This window comes from Podarcis filfolensis, assembly GCF_964270895.1.
Source record: "Podarcis filfolensis genome assembly, chromosome: 2".
Taxonomy (NCBI): Eukaryota; Metazoa; Chordata; class Lepidosauria; order Squamata; family Lacertidae; genus Podarcis; species Podarcis filfolensis.
The window spans coordinates 3,990,746-4,011,905 of record NC_139605.1 but is presented as its reverse complement, the minus strand read 5'-3'; the positions used below and the strand labels follow the sequence as shown (position 1 = coordinate 4,011,905).

The 21,160-nt window shown below is 46.2% G+C and overlaps 2 protein-coding genes across 7 annotated transcripts in view; both read left to right on the top strand.

Annotated features, from left to right (window-relative positions):
* Positions 1 to 21,160, top strand: part of LOC310756805 (vomeronasal type-2 receptor 26-like) — a 112,667-nt gene that overhangs the window by 19,650 nt on the left and 71,857 nt on the right. The window lies entirely within an intron of this gene.
* LOC310757149 (zinc finger protein 75A-like) lies at positions 4 to 14,080 on the top strand. Of its 6 annotated transcripts, none has more exons than XM_083602353.1 (5): positions 4 to 305; positions 9,450 to 9,576; positions 9,956 to 10,033; positions 10,428 to 10,511; positions 12,055 to 14,080. In XM_083602353.1, exons 2-5 carry the CDS (start codon positions 9,504 to 9,506, stop codon positions 12,726 to 12,728), a joined length of 909 nt encoding a protein of 302 aa, XP_083458479.1. In that variant the 5' UTR covers positions 4 to 305; positions 9,450 to 9,503; the 3' UTR covers positions 12,729 to 14,080. The 6 variants fall into 6 exon arrangements, with proteins under 6 accessions (XP_083458479.1, XP_083458481.1, XP_083458483.1 ...); XM_083602355.1 differs by having other exon boundaries at positions 26 to 305; positions 12,058 to 14,080; XM_083602354.1 differs by lacking the exon at positions 4 to 305 and adding an exon at positions 5,942 to 6,093 and having other exon boundaries at positions 12,058 to 14,080.

Genomic DNA, 21,160 nt, shown 5'->3' with positions numbered 1-21,160 from the left:
CCCCCTCACCCCGGAGGACTGAGTGGCAGGAGCTGAGCCACCACCCTCTGCAAGCCTGAAGGTTTCTCCTTTTTGCAAGCTTTTCCTCCGCTTGGTCCTTAGCTCCAGGGAAGGGGCTGCAGGATTTGTGGGGCCGGGGTCTCCCGGATTCCCACCCTCTCTATTCCCTTCTGCAAGGGGGGGGCACCCCTCTCTCTCCCCAGCCCCCAGCCGCTGCGCGGAGGGCAGGCCGAGCTTTTGCAGACGCGGGACTCCCCTGCGAAGAAAGGTTTGCATTGCTTGGGACTTTGCAGTTCAGAGGAAAGGTGAGTGAAGAGGCGGCGCGGTGGAAGGTTGCAGAATCAGGCGTCGTGGCGCGGGGAAAATGGGTGCAAGGCGCAGCACGGTTTCCCTGCCCTCCTCTTCGTAACACTAGAGAGATCCGCGTGTCAAGCAGGAGACTCTTAATCTCAGTGTCGTGGGTTTGAGCCCCGTGTCGGGCAAAAGATTCCTGCGCTGCAGGGGGTTGGACTAGATGACCCGTAAGGTCCCTTCCAATTCCATGATGTGCAGACCTCCAACGAAACTGGATGTTGGGAGATAATATAATAATAATAATTTATTATTTATTGTTGTTGTTGTTGTTTAGTCGTGTCCGACTCTTCGTGACCCCCTGGACCAGAGCACGCCAGGCACTCCTGTCTTCCACTGCCTCCCGCAGTTTGGTCAGACTCATGTCTGTAGCTTCGAGAACACTGTCCAACCATCTCGTCCTCTGTCGTCCCCTTCTCCTTGTGCCCTCCATCTTTCCCAACATCAGGGTCTTTTCCAGGGAGTCTTCTTTTCTCATGAGGTGGCCAAAGTATTGGAGCCTCAGCTTCAGGATCTGTCCTTCCAGTGAGCACTCAGGGCTGATTTCCTTCAGAATGGATGCGTTTGATCTTCTTGCAGTCCATGGGACTCTCAAGAGTCTCCTCCAGCACCATAATTCAAAAGCATCAATTCTTTGGCAATCAGCCTTCTTGATGGTCCAGCTCTCACTTCCATACTTCACTACTGGGAACACCATAGCTTTAACTATACGGACCTTTGTTGGCAAGGTGATGTCTCTGCTTTTTAAGATGCTGTCTAGGTTTGCCATCGCCTTTCTCCCAAGGAGCAGGCGTCTTTTAATTTTGTGACTGCTGCCACCATCTGCAGTGATCATGGAGCCCCAAAAAGTAAAATCTCTCTATTATTTATACCCCGCCTATTTGGCTGGGCTTCCCCAGCCACTCTGGGCGGCTTCCAACAAAATATTAAAATACAGTACAGTCATACCTCTTGTCACGTTTGCTTCAGGTTAAATCTTTTCAGGTTGCGTTCTGCGGCGATCCAGAAGTAGTGGAAAGGGTTACTTTTGGGTTTCGCTGCTCGCGCAGGCGCTCAAAATGATGTCATGTGCAGAAGCGGCGAATCACGACCCGCGCACGTGCAGACGCGGGTTGCGTTCTGCTCTGGTAACGAACGGGGCTACGGAACGGATCCTGTTTGCAACTAGAGGTACCACTGTAATGCATCAAACATTAAAAGCTTTCCTAAACAGGGCTGCCTTCAGATGTCTTCTAAAAGTCTGGTAGTTGTTATTCTCTTTGACATCTGGTGGGAGGGCATTCCACAGGGCGGGTGCCACTACCGAGAAGGCCCTCTGCCTGGTTCCCTGTAGCTTTGCTTCTCACAGCGAGGGAAGCACCAGAAGGCCCTCGGCGCTGGACCTCAGTGTTTGGGAGTGGAGACGCTCCTTCAGGTATACTGGACCGAGGGCATTTAGGGCTTTAAAGGTTAGCACCAACACTTTGAATAGTGCTCGGAAACGTATTGGGAGCCATATAGAGGACAGATAAAAATATAAAGGACTGTTTCACGCAGTGCATGGTTTAACTGTGGAACTCGCTTCCGCAGGAGGTGAAAATGGCCAGGCCAGCAGTCCTGGTGGGCTTTAAAAGAGGATTGGAGAGGTACATGGAGGAGAGGCCTAGCAATGGCTGCCAACTGTGATGATACTCATGCTTCCCGATTCCAGTTGCTGGAAATCACAGGAGGAGAGATAGCATGACCTGCTCATGGGATTTCCTTTGGGGAATCTGGTTGACAGCTGTGAGAACAGGAGGCTAGACAAGATGGGCCATTGGACTGATCCACAAGGCTCTTCTTAGGATCCAGAGCCCCTGTTTCCCCAGGGAAAGGGGTTTGCACAGGGGACCCCCAGAACAGGAAAAGCTGGAAATGCCAGACTGATCAGGTATGGCCAAATTTGGGGGGGCAGCTTCCCAGAGGCCCCAAAGAGTAGCTCAGAATGATGTTCCCACTTCCACGTGTCTCTAGCGTTTGGGATTTGAACTTTGGTTGCGTTTCCAAAATACAATGGGGTGTGGGGAGCGGGGTTATTGGTTTGTTCTTGTATTTTGTGGTTTATGCTGTGTATTTTCACGCTGCAAACTGCCCAAGATCTGCGGGTGAAGGGGCAAAATTACGCAAATTTAAATATAAATAAATAACTGCATCGTTCCCAAAAGTAGACCCCTTAGTTCTTTTCTCTGTTTTCACTCGCACAAAAACTTCTCTGTAAAGAAAGGTCTTATCAATTTCCTCTTGGCTGGAGCCAGGTCAATAGCTGGAGGCTGGAAAAGTGTTTTTTTTGGGGGGGGGGCTTTAATTGCTAATTGATACAGTCATACCTCGGGTTACAGCCGCTTCAGGTTGCGTATTTTCGGGTTACGCACCTGCTGAAATCCAGAAGTACCGGAACGGGTTACTTCTAGGTTTCGGCGGTCGCACATGCGCAGAAGCGCTAAATCACGCTTTGCTCATGCGCAGACGTGCCACTGCGGGTTGCGAACACTGCGAGTTGCGAAAGTGCATCCCGCACGGATCACGTTTTGCAACCCAAGCATCCACTATATTAGCATGTTCTGCTTCTCACTGTCACGCAGAAAGTAAAATACAGTGGTACCTCGGGTTACAGACGCTTCAAGTTACAGACTCTGCTAATCCAGAAATAGCACCTCAGGTTAAGAACTTTGCTTCAGGATGAGAACAGAAATCGTGCAGCGGCGGTGCAGCGGGAGCAGGAGGCCCCATTAGCTAAAGTGGTAGCTCAGGTGAAGAACAGTTTCAGGTTAAGAACAGACCTCCAGTACGAATTAAGTTCTTAACCCGAGGTACCACTGTAATGCACAGTATGTGGAAAGCGGGGGGCCACATCACATCTGCTCAGTTCGCGGCCTCCCAATGACCCACGCTGGATTTTGGGAGGATCCGTATTATATAGTTGCTTTATTTATTGTTTATTTGACTTCAACGGACATAGGGAGCTGCTTTATAACTTTGGTCCATCTAGCTCAGTATTTTTACACTTCTGCTTCTTTTTGGACTACAACTCCCATCATCCCTAGCTAGCAGGACCAGTGTTCAAGGATAATGGGAATCGTAGTCCAAAAACAGCCAGAGACCCAAGTTTGGTAAACCCTGGTTACACTAAGAACTCATCTCCAGACTTGCCTTCCCCCTGGGGAAACCTAATCTTTACCGCTGAATCGGAGCCGATGTCAATCATGATTGATATTTGTTGTTCCGATTTACCACTAAAGAGCAGGTTTTCCTGGGGAAAGTGGAAGGGCAAGGGCAAGGCCACTTGGACGGATGCCTAGGAATCGTTGGACAAACTGAAAACCATTGGGGGGTGTCTAATAATAATAATAATAATAATAATAATAATAATAATAAATTTATTTATACCCAGCCCTCCCCAGCCAAGACTGGGCACAGGGTGGCTAACACCAAATATAAAAACAATTGATTGAAATACAGCTTAAAAAACACTATTAAAATACAGCATTAAAACATTAAAATGCAGCCTCATTTCAGCCCTTCTTGGGGATGCAGTTGAGAATTCAACCCGACGCTGTGTCACTGAGCTACGGATCCTTTCTTTCCAACCATATACTTTAACAAGGACACAGGAGAGATCTGGGAAGGCTTGTTTTTGATGTCCTTTACTGCAATTTGCAAAATCGAATTACTAATAATAATAATAATTTATTTATTTATACCCCGCCCATCTGGCTGAGTTTCCCCAGCCACTCTGGGCGGCTTCCAGTCGAGTGTTAAAAACAATACAACATTAAATATTAAAAACTTCCCTAAACAGGGCTTCCTTCAGATGTCTTTTAAAGATAAGATAGCTACGTATTTCCTTCACATCTGAAGGGAGGGCGTTCCACAGGGTGGGCGCCACTACCGAGAAGGCCCTCTGCCTGGTTCCCTGTAACCTCACTTCTCGCAATGAGGGAACCGCCAGAAGGCCCTCGGCGCTGGACCTCCGGGCTGAACGATGGGGGTGGAGACACTCCTTCAGGTATACAGGACCGAGGCCATTTAGGGCTTTAGAGGTCAGCACCAACACTTTGAATTGTGCTCGGAAATGTACTGGGAGCTAATGCAGATCTCTCAGGACCGGTGTTATGTGGTCCCGGCGGCCACTCCCAGTCACCAGCCTAGCTGCCGCATTCTGGATTAGTTGCAGTTTCCAGGTCACCTTCAAAGGTAGCCCCATGTAGAGCGCATTGCAGTAGTCCAAGCGAGAGATAACTAGAGCATGCACCACTCTGGCGAGACAGTCTGCGGGCAGGGAGGGTCTCAGCCTGCGTACCAGATGGAGCTGGTAAACAGCCGCCTCGGACACAGAATTAACCTGCGCCTCCATGGACAGGTGTGAGTCCCAAAATGACTCCCAGGCTGCGCACCTGGTCCTTCAGGGGCACAGTTACCCCATTCAGGATCAGGGAATCCCCCACACCCACCCGCCCCCTGTCCCCCCAAAAACAGTACTTCTGTCTTGTCAGGATTCAACCTCAATCTGTTAGCCGCCATCCATCCTCCAACCGCCTCCAGCCACTCACACAGGACCTTCACTGGTTGTGATTTAAAAGAGAGGTAGAGCTGGGTATCATCTGCATACTGATGAACACCCAGCCCAAACCCCCTGATGATCTCTCCCAGCTGCTTCATATAGATATAAAAAAAAAAGAAAAAACAGAAACAACAGCAGCACAGATAAGGGTGCCTGCTGGATAGACCAGTTGGTTAGAGCCCTGCGCTGACACCACCAGCGCCGCAGGTTCGATCTCCATATGAGAAAGCTGCATCTTTTTGCATTGAAGGGGGTTGGACCAGATGATCCTAGAATCATAGAATCATAGAGTTGGAAGAGACCACAAGGGCCATCGAGTCCAACCCCCTGCCAAGCAGGAAACACCATCAGAGCACTCCTGACATATGGTTGTCAAGCCTCTGCTTAAAGACCTCCAAAGAAGGAGACTCCACCACACTCCTTGGCAGCAAATTCCACTGTCGAACAGCTCTTACTGTCAGGAAGTTCTTCCTAATGTTTAGGTGGAATCTTCTTTCTTGTAGTTTGGATCCATTGCTCCGTGTCCGCTTCTCTGGAGCAGCAGAAAACAACCTTTCTCCCTCCTCTATGTGACATCCTTTTATATATTTGAACATGGCTATCATATCACCCCTTAACCTCCTCTTCTCCAGGCTAAACATGCCCAGCTCCCTTAGCCGTTCCTCATAAGGCATCGTTTCCAGGCCTTTGACCATTTTGGTTGCCCTCCTCTGGACACGTTCCAGTTTGTCAGTGTCCTCCTTGAACTGTGGTGCCCAGAACTGGACACAGTACTCCAGGTGAGGTCTGACCAGAGCAGAATACAGTGGCACTATTACTTCCCTTGATCTAGATCCTCAGGGAACCCTTCCAATTCTGTGATTCTATGCTTTTAACGAAAGAAAGTAACTTATGGCCACCCCCTTCCCTTGCAAGAACTGGCGGGCGGAGAGGGAAGGGAGGGGTGGGGGAGGCGCCTTCTGCCACTCAGTCCTCCAAACGGTAAAAACGAGTCGCGCTGTGCTTCCTAGAGAGGCAGGAAGTTGGGAATTTTTTTTAATTATTATTTTTTTATATAAAAAAAGGAGGAGGACAGGCAGCCTCGAAGGGGGAAGAGGGCACCCCCATTTCCCTTGCATATTCCGGGAAGAGAAACAGTCCTGGAGAGTCGGGAGGACAAAGAGGTGCAAAATCTTTGGGGGCAGGTTATCTTGCTGCGGGTGGGGATCTGCTTTCGGGTGCGGGGGCGTCGAGGAGAGGAAGAGATCCGCCCTGCCCGCTTCCTCCTCCCCGGGAATCCGCAGGCAGCCAGGCAGGCCGGATCCGCGGCGTCGATCCCTTTGCAGAAGCGCATCTGGCCGGGTTGCAAAAGCGCCTTTGCAAGCTTGCAGGTCGAAACAAGGGGACGTGCAGCTGGGGCTGTTTTATTTTGTTTTGGGCGGGGGCGGGGAAGCTCTTGGTGCAGAGGAAGCAGCTTTGCGGTGGGTGGGGTTGTGCACGGTGTGTGTGTGTGTGTGTGTGTTGCTGTGCTGGTTTTGCCAGCTGCAAAGAGGCAGACGCCTATGGGCTCCTAAGGGAGAGGAAGGAGGTTGCTAAAAAGGCGGGGGAGGTTACGGGGGGGGGAGGAAGGCGGCGGCGCCAGATTCCTCAAAGGGTAAGGAAGAGGGGAGGTTGGGGGGGCCAAGACTTTTGCTTTCAGGAGGCCCCTTTGGGGTGGGGAAGACTCGCTTCCTGCAACCCGGGGCCGCTGCAGCTGTTGACAGCCCTGGGCAAAATGGACCCACGGTCCATCAAACAGCTTCCTGTTTTCCTAGGAAACAGCCTTTCAGGAGGTGGGCAGGTTTGCAGGCTGCGGGGAAGCGCAGGGCTGGTTTTGTTTGCACCCCAAAGAGAGGAGGAGAGGGTGGGGGAGGTGCCTTCCGGGTTCCCCCCCCCCAAGAGCTGAAAAAGTGCCTGGTCTGTTTCCCTCTGCCTGGATTTGAAACTAGCTCTTCCCAGCGGAGGCTGGAGGAAGTAGATAAATAACATTGGGAAGGACTTTCTGACAGCAAGAACTGCTCCAGCCATAGCTGTCAGCTTTCAGATTTGAAAATAAGGGATCAGCAGCCTCACCTGTCCCGGGGACAGTCTACGGGATATCTAACAATCCGGGACAGCAGCGGGAAACGGCGCTGGAATAAGGGAATTTCCCGCAAAAAAAAGGGAAGGTTGACAGCTATGGCTCCAACATTTCTCCATACCCTCCTCCAACATCAAACCTCCCTCCAGAGGTTGTGGTCTCTGCCACACTGGAGGTTTTTAAGCAGAGGTTGGATAGCTGTCAGGGATTATTTAGCTGGGATACTTGCATCGCAGAGGGTTGGGCCATAGGTGTCAACGTTTCCCTTTTTTAAGGGAAATTCCCTTAATTCCGAATAGGATTCCTCGCCAGAAAAGGGAAAAGTTGACAGCTATGGGTAGGCAAACTAAGGCCCAATAGCCTTCTAAATCCGGCCTGTGGACGGTCCCGGAATCAGCGTGTAGAATGTGTCCTTCCATTTAAAATGCACCTCTGGGTTATTTGTGGGGCCTGCCTGGTGTTTTTACATGAGTAGAATGTGTTCTTTTATTTAAAATGCATCTCTGGGTGATGTGTGGGGCATAGGAATCCGTTCATTCCCCTCCCCCCAATATAGTCCGGCCCCCCACAAGGTCTGAGGGACAGTGGACAGGCCCCCTGCTGAAAAAGTTTGCTGACCCCTGGGCTAGACGACCCTTGGTTTCCCTTGTAACTGTGTGATTCTGTGATTTCTGAAATGCCTCCTCAGCTGGATTTGGTGGAGGGAAGGGGTGTTTTTTCTAGGTATGATATTTGTTTGGGCTGGGGAATCAAAGCCACAGAGTGGACCTCGGCTTATTCCTGCAGGATTGGCCCAGCAGAGGGATGCTGAGTTTCTTTCTCTGCTGGTGCTGCCAGCCTCCTCTTTGGGCATAGCCATGTTTGCAAGAGGGCCTCTTAAATGTGTGTGTCCCTGCTTGGGAATAGATCTGTCGGTGATCTGGGCCCATTTATAGACGCTGTGAAGGAAAAGGTGCTGGTGGAGGGACGGGGTCAGGCCACAGGACTGGGTAAAACAATTCCGTTTTATTTTATTAAGCAGAATTGCTGTGTAAAAGCCTCTAAGCAGTTTTCATAAAATATGCACTATCCACTTGCCTGGTCTGTCAATCAATCAATCAATCAATCAATCAATCACAAAGCCTAAAAGCTTGGCAGTATAGAGGCTGGATCTAAAAGAGTTTTGAACCTATAAAATACATGACTTAAGCACAAGAAGGCGTCTTCTCTTTTGAGTCCCACCTTCAGAGTTTTGAAATATCTAACCTGTAAGTTTCCAGGATCCCTGGAACAGGATCCCTGGTGGGATCTGGCAAGTGGCCCCTCTAGTCCGGCATCCTCTTCTCACAGTGGCCAATCAGATGCCTGTGGGAAACCTGCAAGCAGGACGCCTTCCTAAAAGCATTCTCTTTCCCTTCCTGGGGCTTCCAGCAAACGCTATTCACAACATTACTGCCTTCCATGATGGGGGTAGACCATAGCCATCATGACCAGTATCAACTTTAACCTCCATGAATTGATCTAATCCTCTTTTAAAGATGTCCAAGTTGGTACCCATCTCTGCCTCTTGGGGAGTAACTTCCATACTTTTAAATGTGCGCTGTGAGAAGGCTATTTGTCAATTTATTTATTTGGTTTTTCAGATTAAAATTTTACAGTCACATATACAACATAGAAACAAGATTCCACAGAATCTCCTGGGCTTCCCTCCTCCCCTTTGTGGGTCCTGTTGTTAGTCCTTTCCTCTTGCATTTTTTTTTAAATAATCCAAATCTTTTACCCCTCCATTGTGTCCAAAATTCACCATTAACCTACAAGTGTTATTCCAGTCCTGCTAACGGTTTTAACTGTTTACAATGGTTTTTAAGATAAGATTATAAATTTTCCCCATTCCTTGTTAACATTTTGGTCTTCCTGATTTCTGATTCTTCCGGTCATTTTAGCCATTTCGGCATAATCCATCAATTTGATCTGCCATTCTTCTCTGGTAGGGAATTTATCTTCCTTCCATCTCTGGGCCAATAACATCCACCCAGCCGTGGTCGCAAACATAGTCTTTTCTGCTCCCTTGGGATTTTGGCACCTATAAGGGAGGCTTTGGGGTTTTATAGAAAAGGTTATTTTAAACATCTTTTCAACTCATTATATATCATTTCCCAAAATTCTTTTATTACCTTACACTTCCACCACATATGATAAAAGGTGCCTTCTTTTTCCTTGCGTTTCTAGGTGTTTGGCAATTCCACCCCCACCCCCACCGCACTAACCAGTAAAATGCCTCCATCTACATCCATCTGCTGAGAGTCCAGTTCCCATGCCTGCTCTTGGTTTGGGGAACTGCAGGTTTCTAATGAGCCACAGCCCCTTCCAAACTGCTATTTGAATTGGGAGAATTGTGCACGTTTGACGAATGCTGTACATTTTTTCCTCCTCTTCCTCCAGGGTCTGGCGACCTTCAGGGAAGTGGCTGTGTGCTTCACGGTGGGGGAATGGGCTATGATGGATCCCAGCCAAAGAGCTCTGCAGCGGGAAGTCATGGAGAGGAATTATGAGACGGTGGCCTCTCTAGGTAAGGGCACCGTTTTCCCTCTTGACCCATTGATGGCGAAGGTACGAATTTACTATTGTTCCATTCGTCCCCGTGCTCTCTTTTCGGTTATCATCTCAGCTTGCAGAATCTGAGTGACCCCTCTAAACTGGTGGTGCTATTGATTCATGCCCGATGGGTCCTAGATAACATAACAATACTCTGTGATTTAATCCTAGTGTGATTTTGTTGGCATCCGTCTGTCTTGAGACAGTCCGTGCCTGACCGGTGCTGCTGGGACCATACAGGCCTCTTCAATTCAGGTGGTGAAGAATTATAACCCTTCGTAACCTTCAGAAGGCTCGATCTGGAATGGCTGAGTGCGAACCAAACTAACTAGTCTTGTCTGTTTCCTTGGTAGAACCAAACTTCACTTCTTGTTGGGGAGGAGGAGAATATCCATTTATCCAGGAACCCAAAAACAGGGAGACATCAGCAGGTAGATACTTAGCTGTGTAATAATCATCCAGGAGAGATTGTCCCATCAGGCTGCGTGTTCTCCAAGTGGATTTCTTTAAAAGGGGTTTAAGAACAAAGTTCTCAATGGCGGCTACCGTTCATTTATTAAATTTCAATCCCATCCTTTCTCCCAGGGTGCCATGATGGCTATACGCTGTCTTTGGAACCAAGGGAGCAAAAGTTACAGAGGGGTGATGAGGAAGCTGGGCTGTAGGCCATTGGTCTAATCCAGCAGGGCTGAAGTTTCCCCTCCATCTGCTGAGATATTCCCAAAATTAAACTAGCTAGATTGGCTAACACAGTGCCACGGATGTATAGGGAGCACCTGTTAGAAGTGTCGGGTGGACCAACAAGCCTGTCTGTTTATTTTAAAGAAATTTCCAAGCCGCACTTCATCTCCTGGCTGCAAGGACGAGATCCACTTGGACGGGGCTCTAATGAAGGGGAAAGGTCTGCAGGTACGGATTTTGAAAACAGGAGATATCTTGGGAACAAAACTGTGGTTCCATATCTGTGGCTAAGTTCAAAGGTTGCCAGTGAAATGCAAAGCCAGCTGTTCGTTAACCGGTGAGGAATTCCCCATATAGTTTAAAGCAGGTGTAGGCAAACTCGGCCCTCCAGATGTTTTGGGACTACAAATCCCATCATCCCTGACCACTGGTCCTGTTAGCTAGGGATCACAGGGGTTGTAGTCCTAAAACATCTGGTGAGCCGAGTTTGTCTGTGCCTGGTTTAGAGCAACATTGTAAATCTGCAGAATGTTTGTCTTGGACCATCCTTGCCTTGAGGGCAAGGCCGTAGCTCAATGGTAAGGCATGAAGATTTGCATGAAGATGTTCCTTGGATTAATCCCTATAACCTTCAAGTAGAGCTGGGAAGGGTGTTTATCTGAAACCCTTCAGAGCAGCTGCCAGTCGGGGTAGGCAGTATAGTCATACCTTGTGTTGCTTTCCACTCTTGTTATGGACTTTCAACTTATGAACGCAGCAAACCTGGAAGTGTTTACTTCCGGGTTTGCTGCCCGTGCATGCAGAGAAGCGATCTGCACGCACGTACAGAAGCGCTCAATCGCGCTGCACACGTGCAGAAGAGGCAGTCTAGTTGTGGACTTGTTCTTTTTAACTTCTTTATTTCTTTTTAATTGCCTGGTTTTATGCACAATTGTAGGGATGTGGGTAGCACTGTGGGTTAAACCACAGAGCCTAGGGCTTGCCGATCAGAAGGTTGGTGGTTTGAATCCCCGCGATGGGGTGAGCTTCCGTTGCTCAGTCCCAGCTCCTGCCAACATAGCAGTTCAAAAGCACATCAAAGTACAAGTAGATAAATAGGTACCGCTCCGGCAGGAAAGTAAATGGCGTTTCCTTGCGCTGCTTTGGTTCGCCAGAAGCGGCTTAGTCATGCTGGCCACATGACCCGGAAGCTGTACGCTGGCTCCCTCGGCCAGTAAAGTGAGATGAGCACCACAACCCCAGAGTTGTCTGCGACTGGACCTAACGGTCAGGGGTCCCTTTACCTTTACCTATGTACAATTGTAAACCGCTCTGATGTTTTATATGAATATCAAGTGATCCAATTTTTTTACCCCATGTCATCCAGTTTTCTTAATATTTTGTACACTTGTTGAATGATCAAAACTAAGTTTAAATCTGAAATTTATTTATTTTTTATCTCATCCCATTTTTGAGTTATGAGGGTTTGAAATTTGGCCTTGCCGAACTGCACAAAAACCCGAGTATCAGTATACCACTCCTGCAGTGCAGAAGGGGTCGAGGGCAAGCAGATTAGTGACATCAAGTGATCTATGGATCAGAAAGGAATTGAGGTGGTTGTCTGAGACTGTAGCATGTAAGGAAAGCAGCCTTGATTTCAGCAGGGGAAAAGAAGAGAAAGAGGGAAAATTGCAGAGATGCCAAAAAATCTTAAGCAACATCTAATTGGACTTGATCAATGATGAGATCCTTTGCTTTTCAAATGTGTTTCCCTTCCCCTTCCCACCCACAGCAGACGCTGGGCAGGCCAATGAAATTTACAGGGAACAACAGATGGCAGCAACTATCAAGTGCGAAGCAGAAAAAGAGATGTGTGGGGAAAGTGAGGGGCCAAAAACGCCGGAAAGAAACCTGTCAAAGCACGGGATGAAGAAACCCTCTACTTCTCAGGGTTTGCATCAAAGAATGCACAGTGGGGAGAAATCCTTTAAATGCATGCAGTGTGGAAAGGGGTTTAGAGTGAGCAGCAGCCTTGCTTTGCACGAAAGGACACACACCGGCAAGAAGCCCTTTAAATGCATGGAATGCGGGAAGACCTTCAGTCAAAGCGGCAACCTTACTGCTCATCGGAGAACTCACACAGGGGAGAAGCCGTTCAAGTGCATGGAGTGCGGGATGTGCTTTAGCCAGTGTGGTAACCTTGCCTCTCATCAAAGAACTCACACAGGGGAGAAACCGTTCAAATGCCTGGAGTGTGGGAAGAACTTCAGGCGGAGTCATCACCTTACCAAACACCGAAGAACCCACACGGGGGAGAAGCCGTTCAAGTGCATGGAGTGTGGGAAGAGCTTCAGCGTGCGCAGCAGCCTTACAGTACATCAAAGAACCCACACGGGAGAGAAACCATTTAAATGCATGGAGAGCGAAAAAGCTTCAGCCAGAGTGGTGGCCTTGCTGGCCATCTAAGAATCCACACAGGGGAGAAAGCATTTAATTACGCTTATTCTTCTTATTCTTCTTAGTATTATTATTACTACTGCCACTGCTGATTTATTAATCGCTTTCTAAACCACCGTCTCAAGGCAATTTACACATAAGATAATGGCAAACAGTTAAAACCACAAAAAAAACCCAAATACATTTAAAACAAGACTAAAATCTTTACCAACTGGACAGTCGTGGCAAGGTCCCCATTTATCCAGCTGGAAAAACTCTATTGGAGCAAAAATGTCTTCTGCTGTTTCCAGAAAGTGCAGACCGTGGGTGCCTGTCATATCTCAACGGGAACGCTATTCCACAGGACGGGGGCAGCCACACTAAAAGCCCATCTCTGAGTTATTGCAGAGCAGGCTTCTGAGATTTTTGGGACTCAACAGGAGAAGCTCCTGCAGACCACAGCAATATCTGCTGGGTGTGTAAGGGATAAGGCGGTCTCTTGAGTGACCTGGTCCCGAATTGTATAGGGTCTTATATATTAGTACCAACACCTTGAAGTTGGCTGCATACTCTGAACCAACCCCAAGAATAGCTTCAGCTGCACCACCACCCTTAATGTACATCAAAGAACTCACAAAGGGGTGGAACCATTTTAAATGTATTTAGTGTGGGGAAAAGCTTCAGTGTGAGTTGTACTGTAAATGGCTGCCTTTACAGTACACCAAAGAAGGCACACAGGGGAGAAGCCATTTTAAGTGCACGGAGTGTGGAAAAAGTCTTGGAGTTGCAACCTTCCTTCCCATGAAAGAATCCACAACTGGATTTCACGTCGGGATTGAAATTGCCTAGAATATGAAAAGAGCTTCACATCAAAGAGTCTGCAAAGGACAAATGATGTAAATGCCTGGAGCATGGCTAAAGCTCCTCTTGGACATAACGGGGTTTCTTCTGCAAGGTTGGGGGAGGGGCTTTGTTTCATTTGTTTATTCGTTAGATTTCTTACCCACCTTTTACCATAAGCTCCCAGGCAGGGTTACAGAAAATAACAACAAAACAATAATTACAACAATAAAACAGACCAATATAAAATAAAAGTTTTCAACTATCAAACATGAAAAGTGTAAAAAACAAACAAACACGTTATATATAAAACAATTAAAACTAATTCCATGTTTTAAGAAGAAACAGACCTTTGGGGGAAAGCAATGCTTTTAAATGGTTTTCATCGCTGTTTTTAATCGGGTCACTTACTGAATTGCTTTTAAATATCCATATAGTGTGCTTTTTGTTGTATCTGTTTCAATTTCCTCTGTGAGACGCCTTGGGTCCTGCACTGGGAGAAAGGCGAGATGTAAATAAAATAAATAAATATATATTAAAAAGAGTTTTAACAGTTGCAATACAGGGGCGGGCTGGGAATAAAAATCTCCAATTTAAAAGGTTTGTTTACGATGGAAAGTGTTTGGTAGAGGCCGGGAAGGCAACAGAAACAGTACCTGTCTAATAGGTAATGGAAAAGCCACCACACAAAAGGTTGTTGTGTATCTGTGGCGGTTTCCTGCATGATTGAGAACCTTGCAGATTGCTTCCCCCACCTCATTCCATTAGCTGCTCCTGAAATTTCTCTCTAGTCACCATCCCCTGTTGCAAACGCTCTGCAGCATTCGAGACAAATTTTGTGGCAAATAAGCAGTGGGACTTACAAAATGGCTACTCAGATGAAGGTTTTTGCCACACTCTCCCATGAGGACTTGTTTCGATTGCACGTTGAGACATTAAAGGAAGACATGACACAAAGAGAAGGAGAAACAATGACAGACTTGGATGACAAGAACTGTGTGTGGCCTAACAATGAACCTGCAGGCAGACGGGTAAAAATTAAAATGGGAGAAGTATGACAGCAGACATACATGCACACAGATAATCCCCTTCGCAGGTAAGACTAATAGTTCGATCTCAGAAGAAGAATCTTTATTTGCATCAGCCACTAGTCATAGCAATAAAATAAGATAAAATGTACTGAAGATAGAGGTAAAAGCTTAACTATAGAAAATACATTTTGGGGGTTTACATCAATAATCAAATAATAGATCTTATTCTAATTGCTCCTGCTAAAATCCTTGCAGTTTTTGCTGTCACTTGATCATCTTCATCTGCTAAAGGAAAGGACACAGTAGGAATGGTTGAGCGACCAGGTATGGACGATTATAGAGGGGTAATAACCTCACTCCTCAAATCTTTATAAAGTGCAAGCCAGAAGCACTTTATAGGAAGGAAGTATTGAGCGACTGACTCAATACGTCCATCTCCACAGGTACATAACCGTTTTTCCAGTGGATTTTTTTGCAGTTGACCCTCAAGTACAGCTGAAGGCTATGCAGTGGTACCTTGGGTTACATACACTTCAGGTTACATACGCTTCAGGTTACAGACTCCGCTAACCCAGAAATAGTACCTCTGGTTAAGAACTTTGCTTCAGGATGAGAACAGAAATCGTGCTCCGGCAGCGCAGCAGCAGCAGGAGGCCCCATTAGCTAAAGTGGTGCTTCAGGTTAAGAACAGTTTCAGGTTAAGAACGGACCTCCAGAATGAATTAAGTACTTAACCCGAGGTACCACTCTATGTTTAATCTTGAGAAAGTGAAATCGCTTATGTATTTTGGAACTGTTAAATTTTGCAAATAGGGTGCCAGAGTGTCATAATGACTATCTCATGTGCAGATTAATCTGCTATCGTGATGGGACTCGCCCAAGCTGGCCATATAGGATGGACAAACATTTTAAACCCAAGACTGCTACTCTTTACAGGACACATCTGGTTGAGTGTAACAAAGGTACTAGGAGAAGCCAAGTAGCTGCTCTCCAGATTCCAATAAATCCTGTTTACCAGAGGTTGTGGAACAGCAATCCTTTCAACTCGGGGAAGATGGTCATTTCAGTTTACACATGTTTCATCCACAACAAGGTTCTGGCACATACCACTTTTAGAAAACGAGATGGTGAAGCGACTGCTGCAAAACGTTTTCCTTAAAAGTTTGCTATCACAGGTAATCCTTTCTTGCATTGTTGCAGTTTATTTAACCTGTCCTTCACCCTAAGGTTCCTGGGCAGGGAACATCAATTAAAACACCACACTGATACAGTGACACCTTGGTTCTCGAACGGCTTAGTTGATCAGCTCCCAAATGCCGAAAACCCAAAAGTGTTCCAGTGTTTGAACGTTTTTCAGAAGCCAAACGTCCAACGCAGCTTCTGCTTCAGCGCAGGAAGCTTCTGCAGCCAATCAGAAACTGCGCCTTGCTTTTCAAACGGTTTCGGGAGTCGAACAGACTTCCGGAACAGATTAAGTTTGAGAACCAAGGTTCCATTGTATTAAGATACAAGATTAAGGTAAAGGACCCCTGACAGTTAAGTCCAGTCGCGGACTACACAGGTACAATATTAAAAACAGTTTGAAACTTAAAATGACAGAAATAAGGTGGGTCCTAAAAATATGCAGCATACCAAGGGAACTCTCAAGAAGTGAACTTTCTGTGGGTAAAACGCACAAAGGAGAAGTAGTGGAAAGTCCCTGGCGCCAGTTATGCACTTGCTGCCCACAGAACACTGAGTGGTTTAGGGTAATTGGGAAAATGGGAGGATAAATGGAATGGAGCATACTGGAAAGGGGCATGGCTGTCTGGAACCAGGAACAGGAGCACTCTATACTAAGGAGGCTCTACTTGTGCAATCAAGTACATACAAACAAAAACTCAGTCTGCTCATCACTTTGTATGGTGAGTGGTTAATTCCAGCTGCCACTCACATCTGAATCTTGAAGTCTTTGCTGACAGTGTTGCCAGTGGTTTGCTAGGTGCTCCAGAATATGATAAAACAATCCAGGCTTGCACAAATCCAAAAATCATGCACTCAGAGAAAAAGAAAAACCCATCACACTTCATTTAACCTGAGTTACGAAGCACTCCTCTTAAACACAGCTTTTGCTATCAGAATGGTAGCCTGCACTGAAGAAAGGAAGTTCCATTTTGGTTTGGAAAGGTAAGGAAAAGGTCCAATTTGCAGCAGCGCTTGCTAAGCCCATTGACTGCTGACTCCATTGATTCCAACCTCCCTTCTGGATTTCTTCCCAGATCAGTTGCTTAGAGCATGGTGTGTGGTTTTTTTTAATCATTTTTATTAAGTTTCCCATTTTAACAATCCAATCAAATCACATTTAATGTTCCAAATTATACAAATACATATCAACTAGTCCAAATATTCTGCCTAAATTATAATTTTTTTTGTTGGGACTTCCCATGCTTCAAGTTCGTGGTGTTGATAATGGCAAGGTTGTGGGTTTGATCCCTGTACAGGCTACATGCATATTCCTGCATTGCAGGGGGCTGGACTAGATGACCCTCAGGGTCCCTTCCAACTCTACAATTCTACAATCACTTGTAAATTTGAAGCCAAACAAAAGAATATCACATGCCTTCTGGAAGTGTTAATCCAAGAGATTCTCCTGAAAGGTCGCTCCTTCTATAACAACAAATCAAGACATTTCATATTTGAAGAGCCCTAAAACATGGGTTGATATGTCCCCCCCAAAAAAACAAAACACTGGACACAGGAATTAAAATGTATGTTTAGAGGCTCTTTCTGAGATCTACCGTCCTGAGATCTACAGATGAAGGGTGGTATACAAATTTCATAATAATTTCTCAGAGATTTAACAGCATAATAGCACAAAAAGACCCTTCTGGATCAGGCCAATGGCCCATCTTGTCTAGCATCCTATTCTTACAATGGCCAACCAGATACCTGTGGGGTGGAGATTCCAGAGCCAGATATATCAATGGCCTCATTCACTATAAAAATACAAGACCACCATTTCCAGAGGGAATAGCTGCATTTCCAGTGAACCTTTGCTCACGAAGCTGTGCATGTATCCCTATTTTATTGTATTATCCACAGCCATTTATAGCCCAGGGAGCAGGGAATTGGTTATGTTCTGCATTTTTAACATAAACAACAAAATCATACTGAAGATTTGTCCAGAGGAGGGCAACCAAAATGGTCAAAGGCCTGGAAACGATGCCTTATGAGGAACGGCTAAGGGAGCTGGGCATGTTTAGCCTGGAGAAGAGGAGATTAAGGGGTGATATGATAGCCATGTTCAAATATATAAAAGGATGTCACATAGAGGAGGGAGAAAGGTTGTTTTCTGCTGCTCCACAGAAGCGGACACGGAGCAATGGATCCAAACTACAAGAAAGAAGATTCCACCTAAACATTAGGAAGAACTTCCTGACAGTAAGAGCTGTTCGACAGTGGAATTTGCTGCCAAGGAGTGTGGTGGAGTCTCCTTCTTTGGAGGTCTTTAAGCAGAGGCTTGACAACCATATGTCAGGAGTGCTCTGATGGTGTTTCCTGCTTGGCAGGGGGTTGGACTCGATGGCCCTTGTGGTCTCTTCCAACTCTGTGATTCTATGATTCTACGATTTTTTAAAAAAATATTTTTTAAAATTACTTTTCCAATATACCCCCAATAGCAGCCAAATTCCATGCCAGAGTGTATTTGTATTTTGTACTTTCTTTTTTTCTCTTCTATGTATCTTTGTATTTTTTGTATTTTTCTTTTTCTTTGTTTTCTTTTCATTCTGTAAATCTGTTTTTTGTAAAACCCTAATAAATATCTTTTAAAAAAACAAAAACAAAAAAACAAAAAACAAATTCCATGCCAGAGTGAGAGCCAGGTACCAGGACGAACTGCGAGTGAAGCGCGTTACCCCCATCCCTGGAAGGAATTTGCAAGGATGATTTGCACTCTGGCATCCTTGTTTTACGTTCACTGATGATCCCCCGCTGTCATGGGGGCAGCCTCCATTAAGGCAGGTGGGGCCGGAAGCCCAGTACCAAACTGGCGAGAGCCAGTGTGGTGTTGTGGTTAAGAGCGGTAGACTCGTAATCTGGTGAACCGGGTTCGCGTCTCCGCTCCTCCACATGCAGCTGCTGGGTGACCTTGGGCCAGTCACACTTCTCTGAAGTCTCTCAGCCCCACTCACCTCACAGAGTGTTTGTTGTGGGGGACGAAGGGGAAGGAGAATGTTAGCCGCTTTGAGACTCCTTCGGGTAGTGATAAAGCGGGATATCAAATCCAAACTCTTCTTCTCTTCTTCTTCAAACATTTTCGAACCCCAGAAACTCTGTTTATATGTCCATTTTTCTAGAAGGACAGATTCCCATACTTTCATGTTCAAGTGACAAATGAACCCCACCTCCAGAGCAGCCACAAAAGCATGCAGACCCACCACACTCCAGGAGCTAACCTTTTCCATAGCTGCCGCCCCCCAACTCCCTCTCTGTCAGCCTAATCCAGAGCGAGTCCTGTCAAATTGGAAATGGACCCTAGAGTGCAAATAGCAGACATGCCATGGAGACATTGAAATAGTTGGTCCGTGTGGGGGTGGAGGCAGGCCATTTCTACACGATCTCCTTGTGTTACGATCACTGGAGATGTTCTTTCAAGATCTTGAAATACATTCTTTTCAAAATCTGGTATTAAAAGTGTTGGTATTTCACAGTAAAATACACACACGTCTGTTCAATTCAGTTCAGTTCCTTTAGCCCAGGCCCAGCTCAGTGTAGGGAGAACCGAACCCTTCCCTCAGGATTTTCCCTCCAAAAATTCTCCTCATAGCACGGAGGACGGGCCTTAGGGGCCCTGCTTCCTGATTGGCTCTCTCCTCTCAGCACTCTATTCCATTGGCTCTCTCCAGTGCCCGTCTGATTAGACCAGCGTTTCCTGCTTCTTCGTCACTAATAAGAGGGTCACTGAGCCAGGAGATTATTATAAAGCTAACCTTTAAATGGATTTTCAATGGCTGAATGACATCAGCTGGGTGTTCGCCCCCCCCCCCACTTTTCTTTCCCCATCTTTACCCAACCACCACCCATTTGCTTGAGGTCTGGCTTCAGCAGAGGTCCCCAAAGGGAGCTGCAGCAGCCCTTGTGGGTGTGCCAAGATCATAGTGTTGGGAAGGGACCCTGAGGGTCATCCAGCCCAACCCCCTGCAATGCAAGAATCTGCAGCTGCTCCTTACGGGGATCGAACCTGCAACCTGGGCGTTATCAGCAGTGAAATAAAAAAATAAGGTCTTAGATATATAATAAACGTTCATAAATGTACCAAGCAAACACGTACATATATAAACCACATGTCTGAAGCAGCACAGGAAAACAGCCCTAGAACCATTTTGACTCCCAAACTGACCAAATGATTTCTCTGCAAGGTCAAGGAAAATGGAAAATGCCCCCCATTGTCTTTTCATTCACAAATCCTGCCTTAAGGGTATGTCTGTGTATGAATAGGTTGGGCCTGTGACCTGGCTCAGGAACTAAGTATTTATCATTACAAAAGACTGGCCAGGCTCCCCATGGTATCCAATCAAGTAAGCATTAATAGGTAACCTGCCAGACGGAGATAAGCAACACACTCAGATTTCTGTTGTAGACCGCCCTTACTGTGATGTAGGTATGTGTCTGGGCGGTGGTCTTGAGCTACACCCCTTCAGTGATGTATGTATGATGATTCTAGGGGTGGTCTTGGACTCCAGAGCGGGCAATTTAAAATGTCTATACAAGGGCGGGCACACCTTGGTTCGGGGTCTCCCTCCTTCTCCTGCGTGTGAAGGGGGCACCCTGTTGCAACAGTTCAATAAAGATCAGGCTTACTAGCTGCTTTGCTTCTCAGTATTCTCTGGTTGGCTTCTGTTATTTTCTCTGACCGATGGAGAACCTGCAAAGGACTCTATAAGGGCTCTTGTGTCCCCCATAAGGGAATAAGGGCAGATTTTCGTTTATTACAGCAGCTAACCAGCTGAGCTATGAAGAGGCATAACCTTTTCATTAAATTTTCAGATTTTACAAATTCTTTTAGACAACACTCAGAATAAATCTCTCCTATCCACTGACTTCCCATCCAACCTTCCATGCTGTTCTTTTCTTACCGCATAAAGCTGTTATATTACTTATATTTCACCCATTATATACATTCAGTCTAACTTATTAAATGAACAATTCTCATCTGTTGCTATACTTCAGATCCTGCGCATTTAAGAACAAAATGAGGAAAGTGAAATGTTGCAGTTAAAGCCTCTTGTCAAAGACATCACAGACATTTCTACATTTGGGTGCCCTTTAGATATAATGTCCTGCTTGAGGTTTGTGTGTGTTTTATATGTGAAAGATCAGAGGCAGCTCCAATGAAATGCCATATGGCGAAAAAAGCAGATGGCTGTGCTTTTATGTAGAGCCCAAGTTATTTGCGGTTCTTCTTATGAAACATGAAATTTATTACGGTCAGAGACCAGCTTGAGAAACACAAATGGACCTACAATCCCAATAGCAAAACAAACATTTTAAACAATATACAACAATGGATTTTAAGTTTAAAAGTGCAATAGGCATATAAACACATAAAAA

Coding starts and splice junctions, on each gene's coding strand:
- LOC310757149 (XM_083602353.1), top strand. CDS start 9,504: ATGATGGATCCCAGCCAAAGAGCTCTGCAGCGGGAAGTCATGGAGAGG. Junction 9,577..9,955: donor TGAGACGGTGGCCTCTCTAG/GTAAGGGCACCG, acceptor TTTCCTTGGTAG/AACCAAACTTCACTTCTTGT. Junction 10,034..10,427: donor AAACAGGGAGACATCAGCAG/GTAGATACTTAG, acceptor TTTATTTTAAAG/AAATTTCCAAGCCGCACTTC.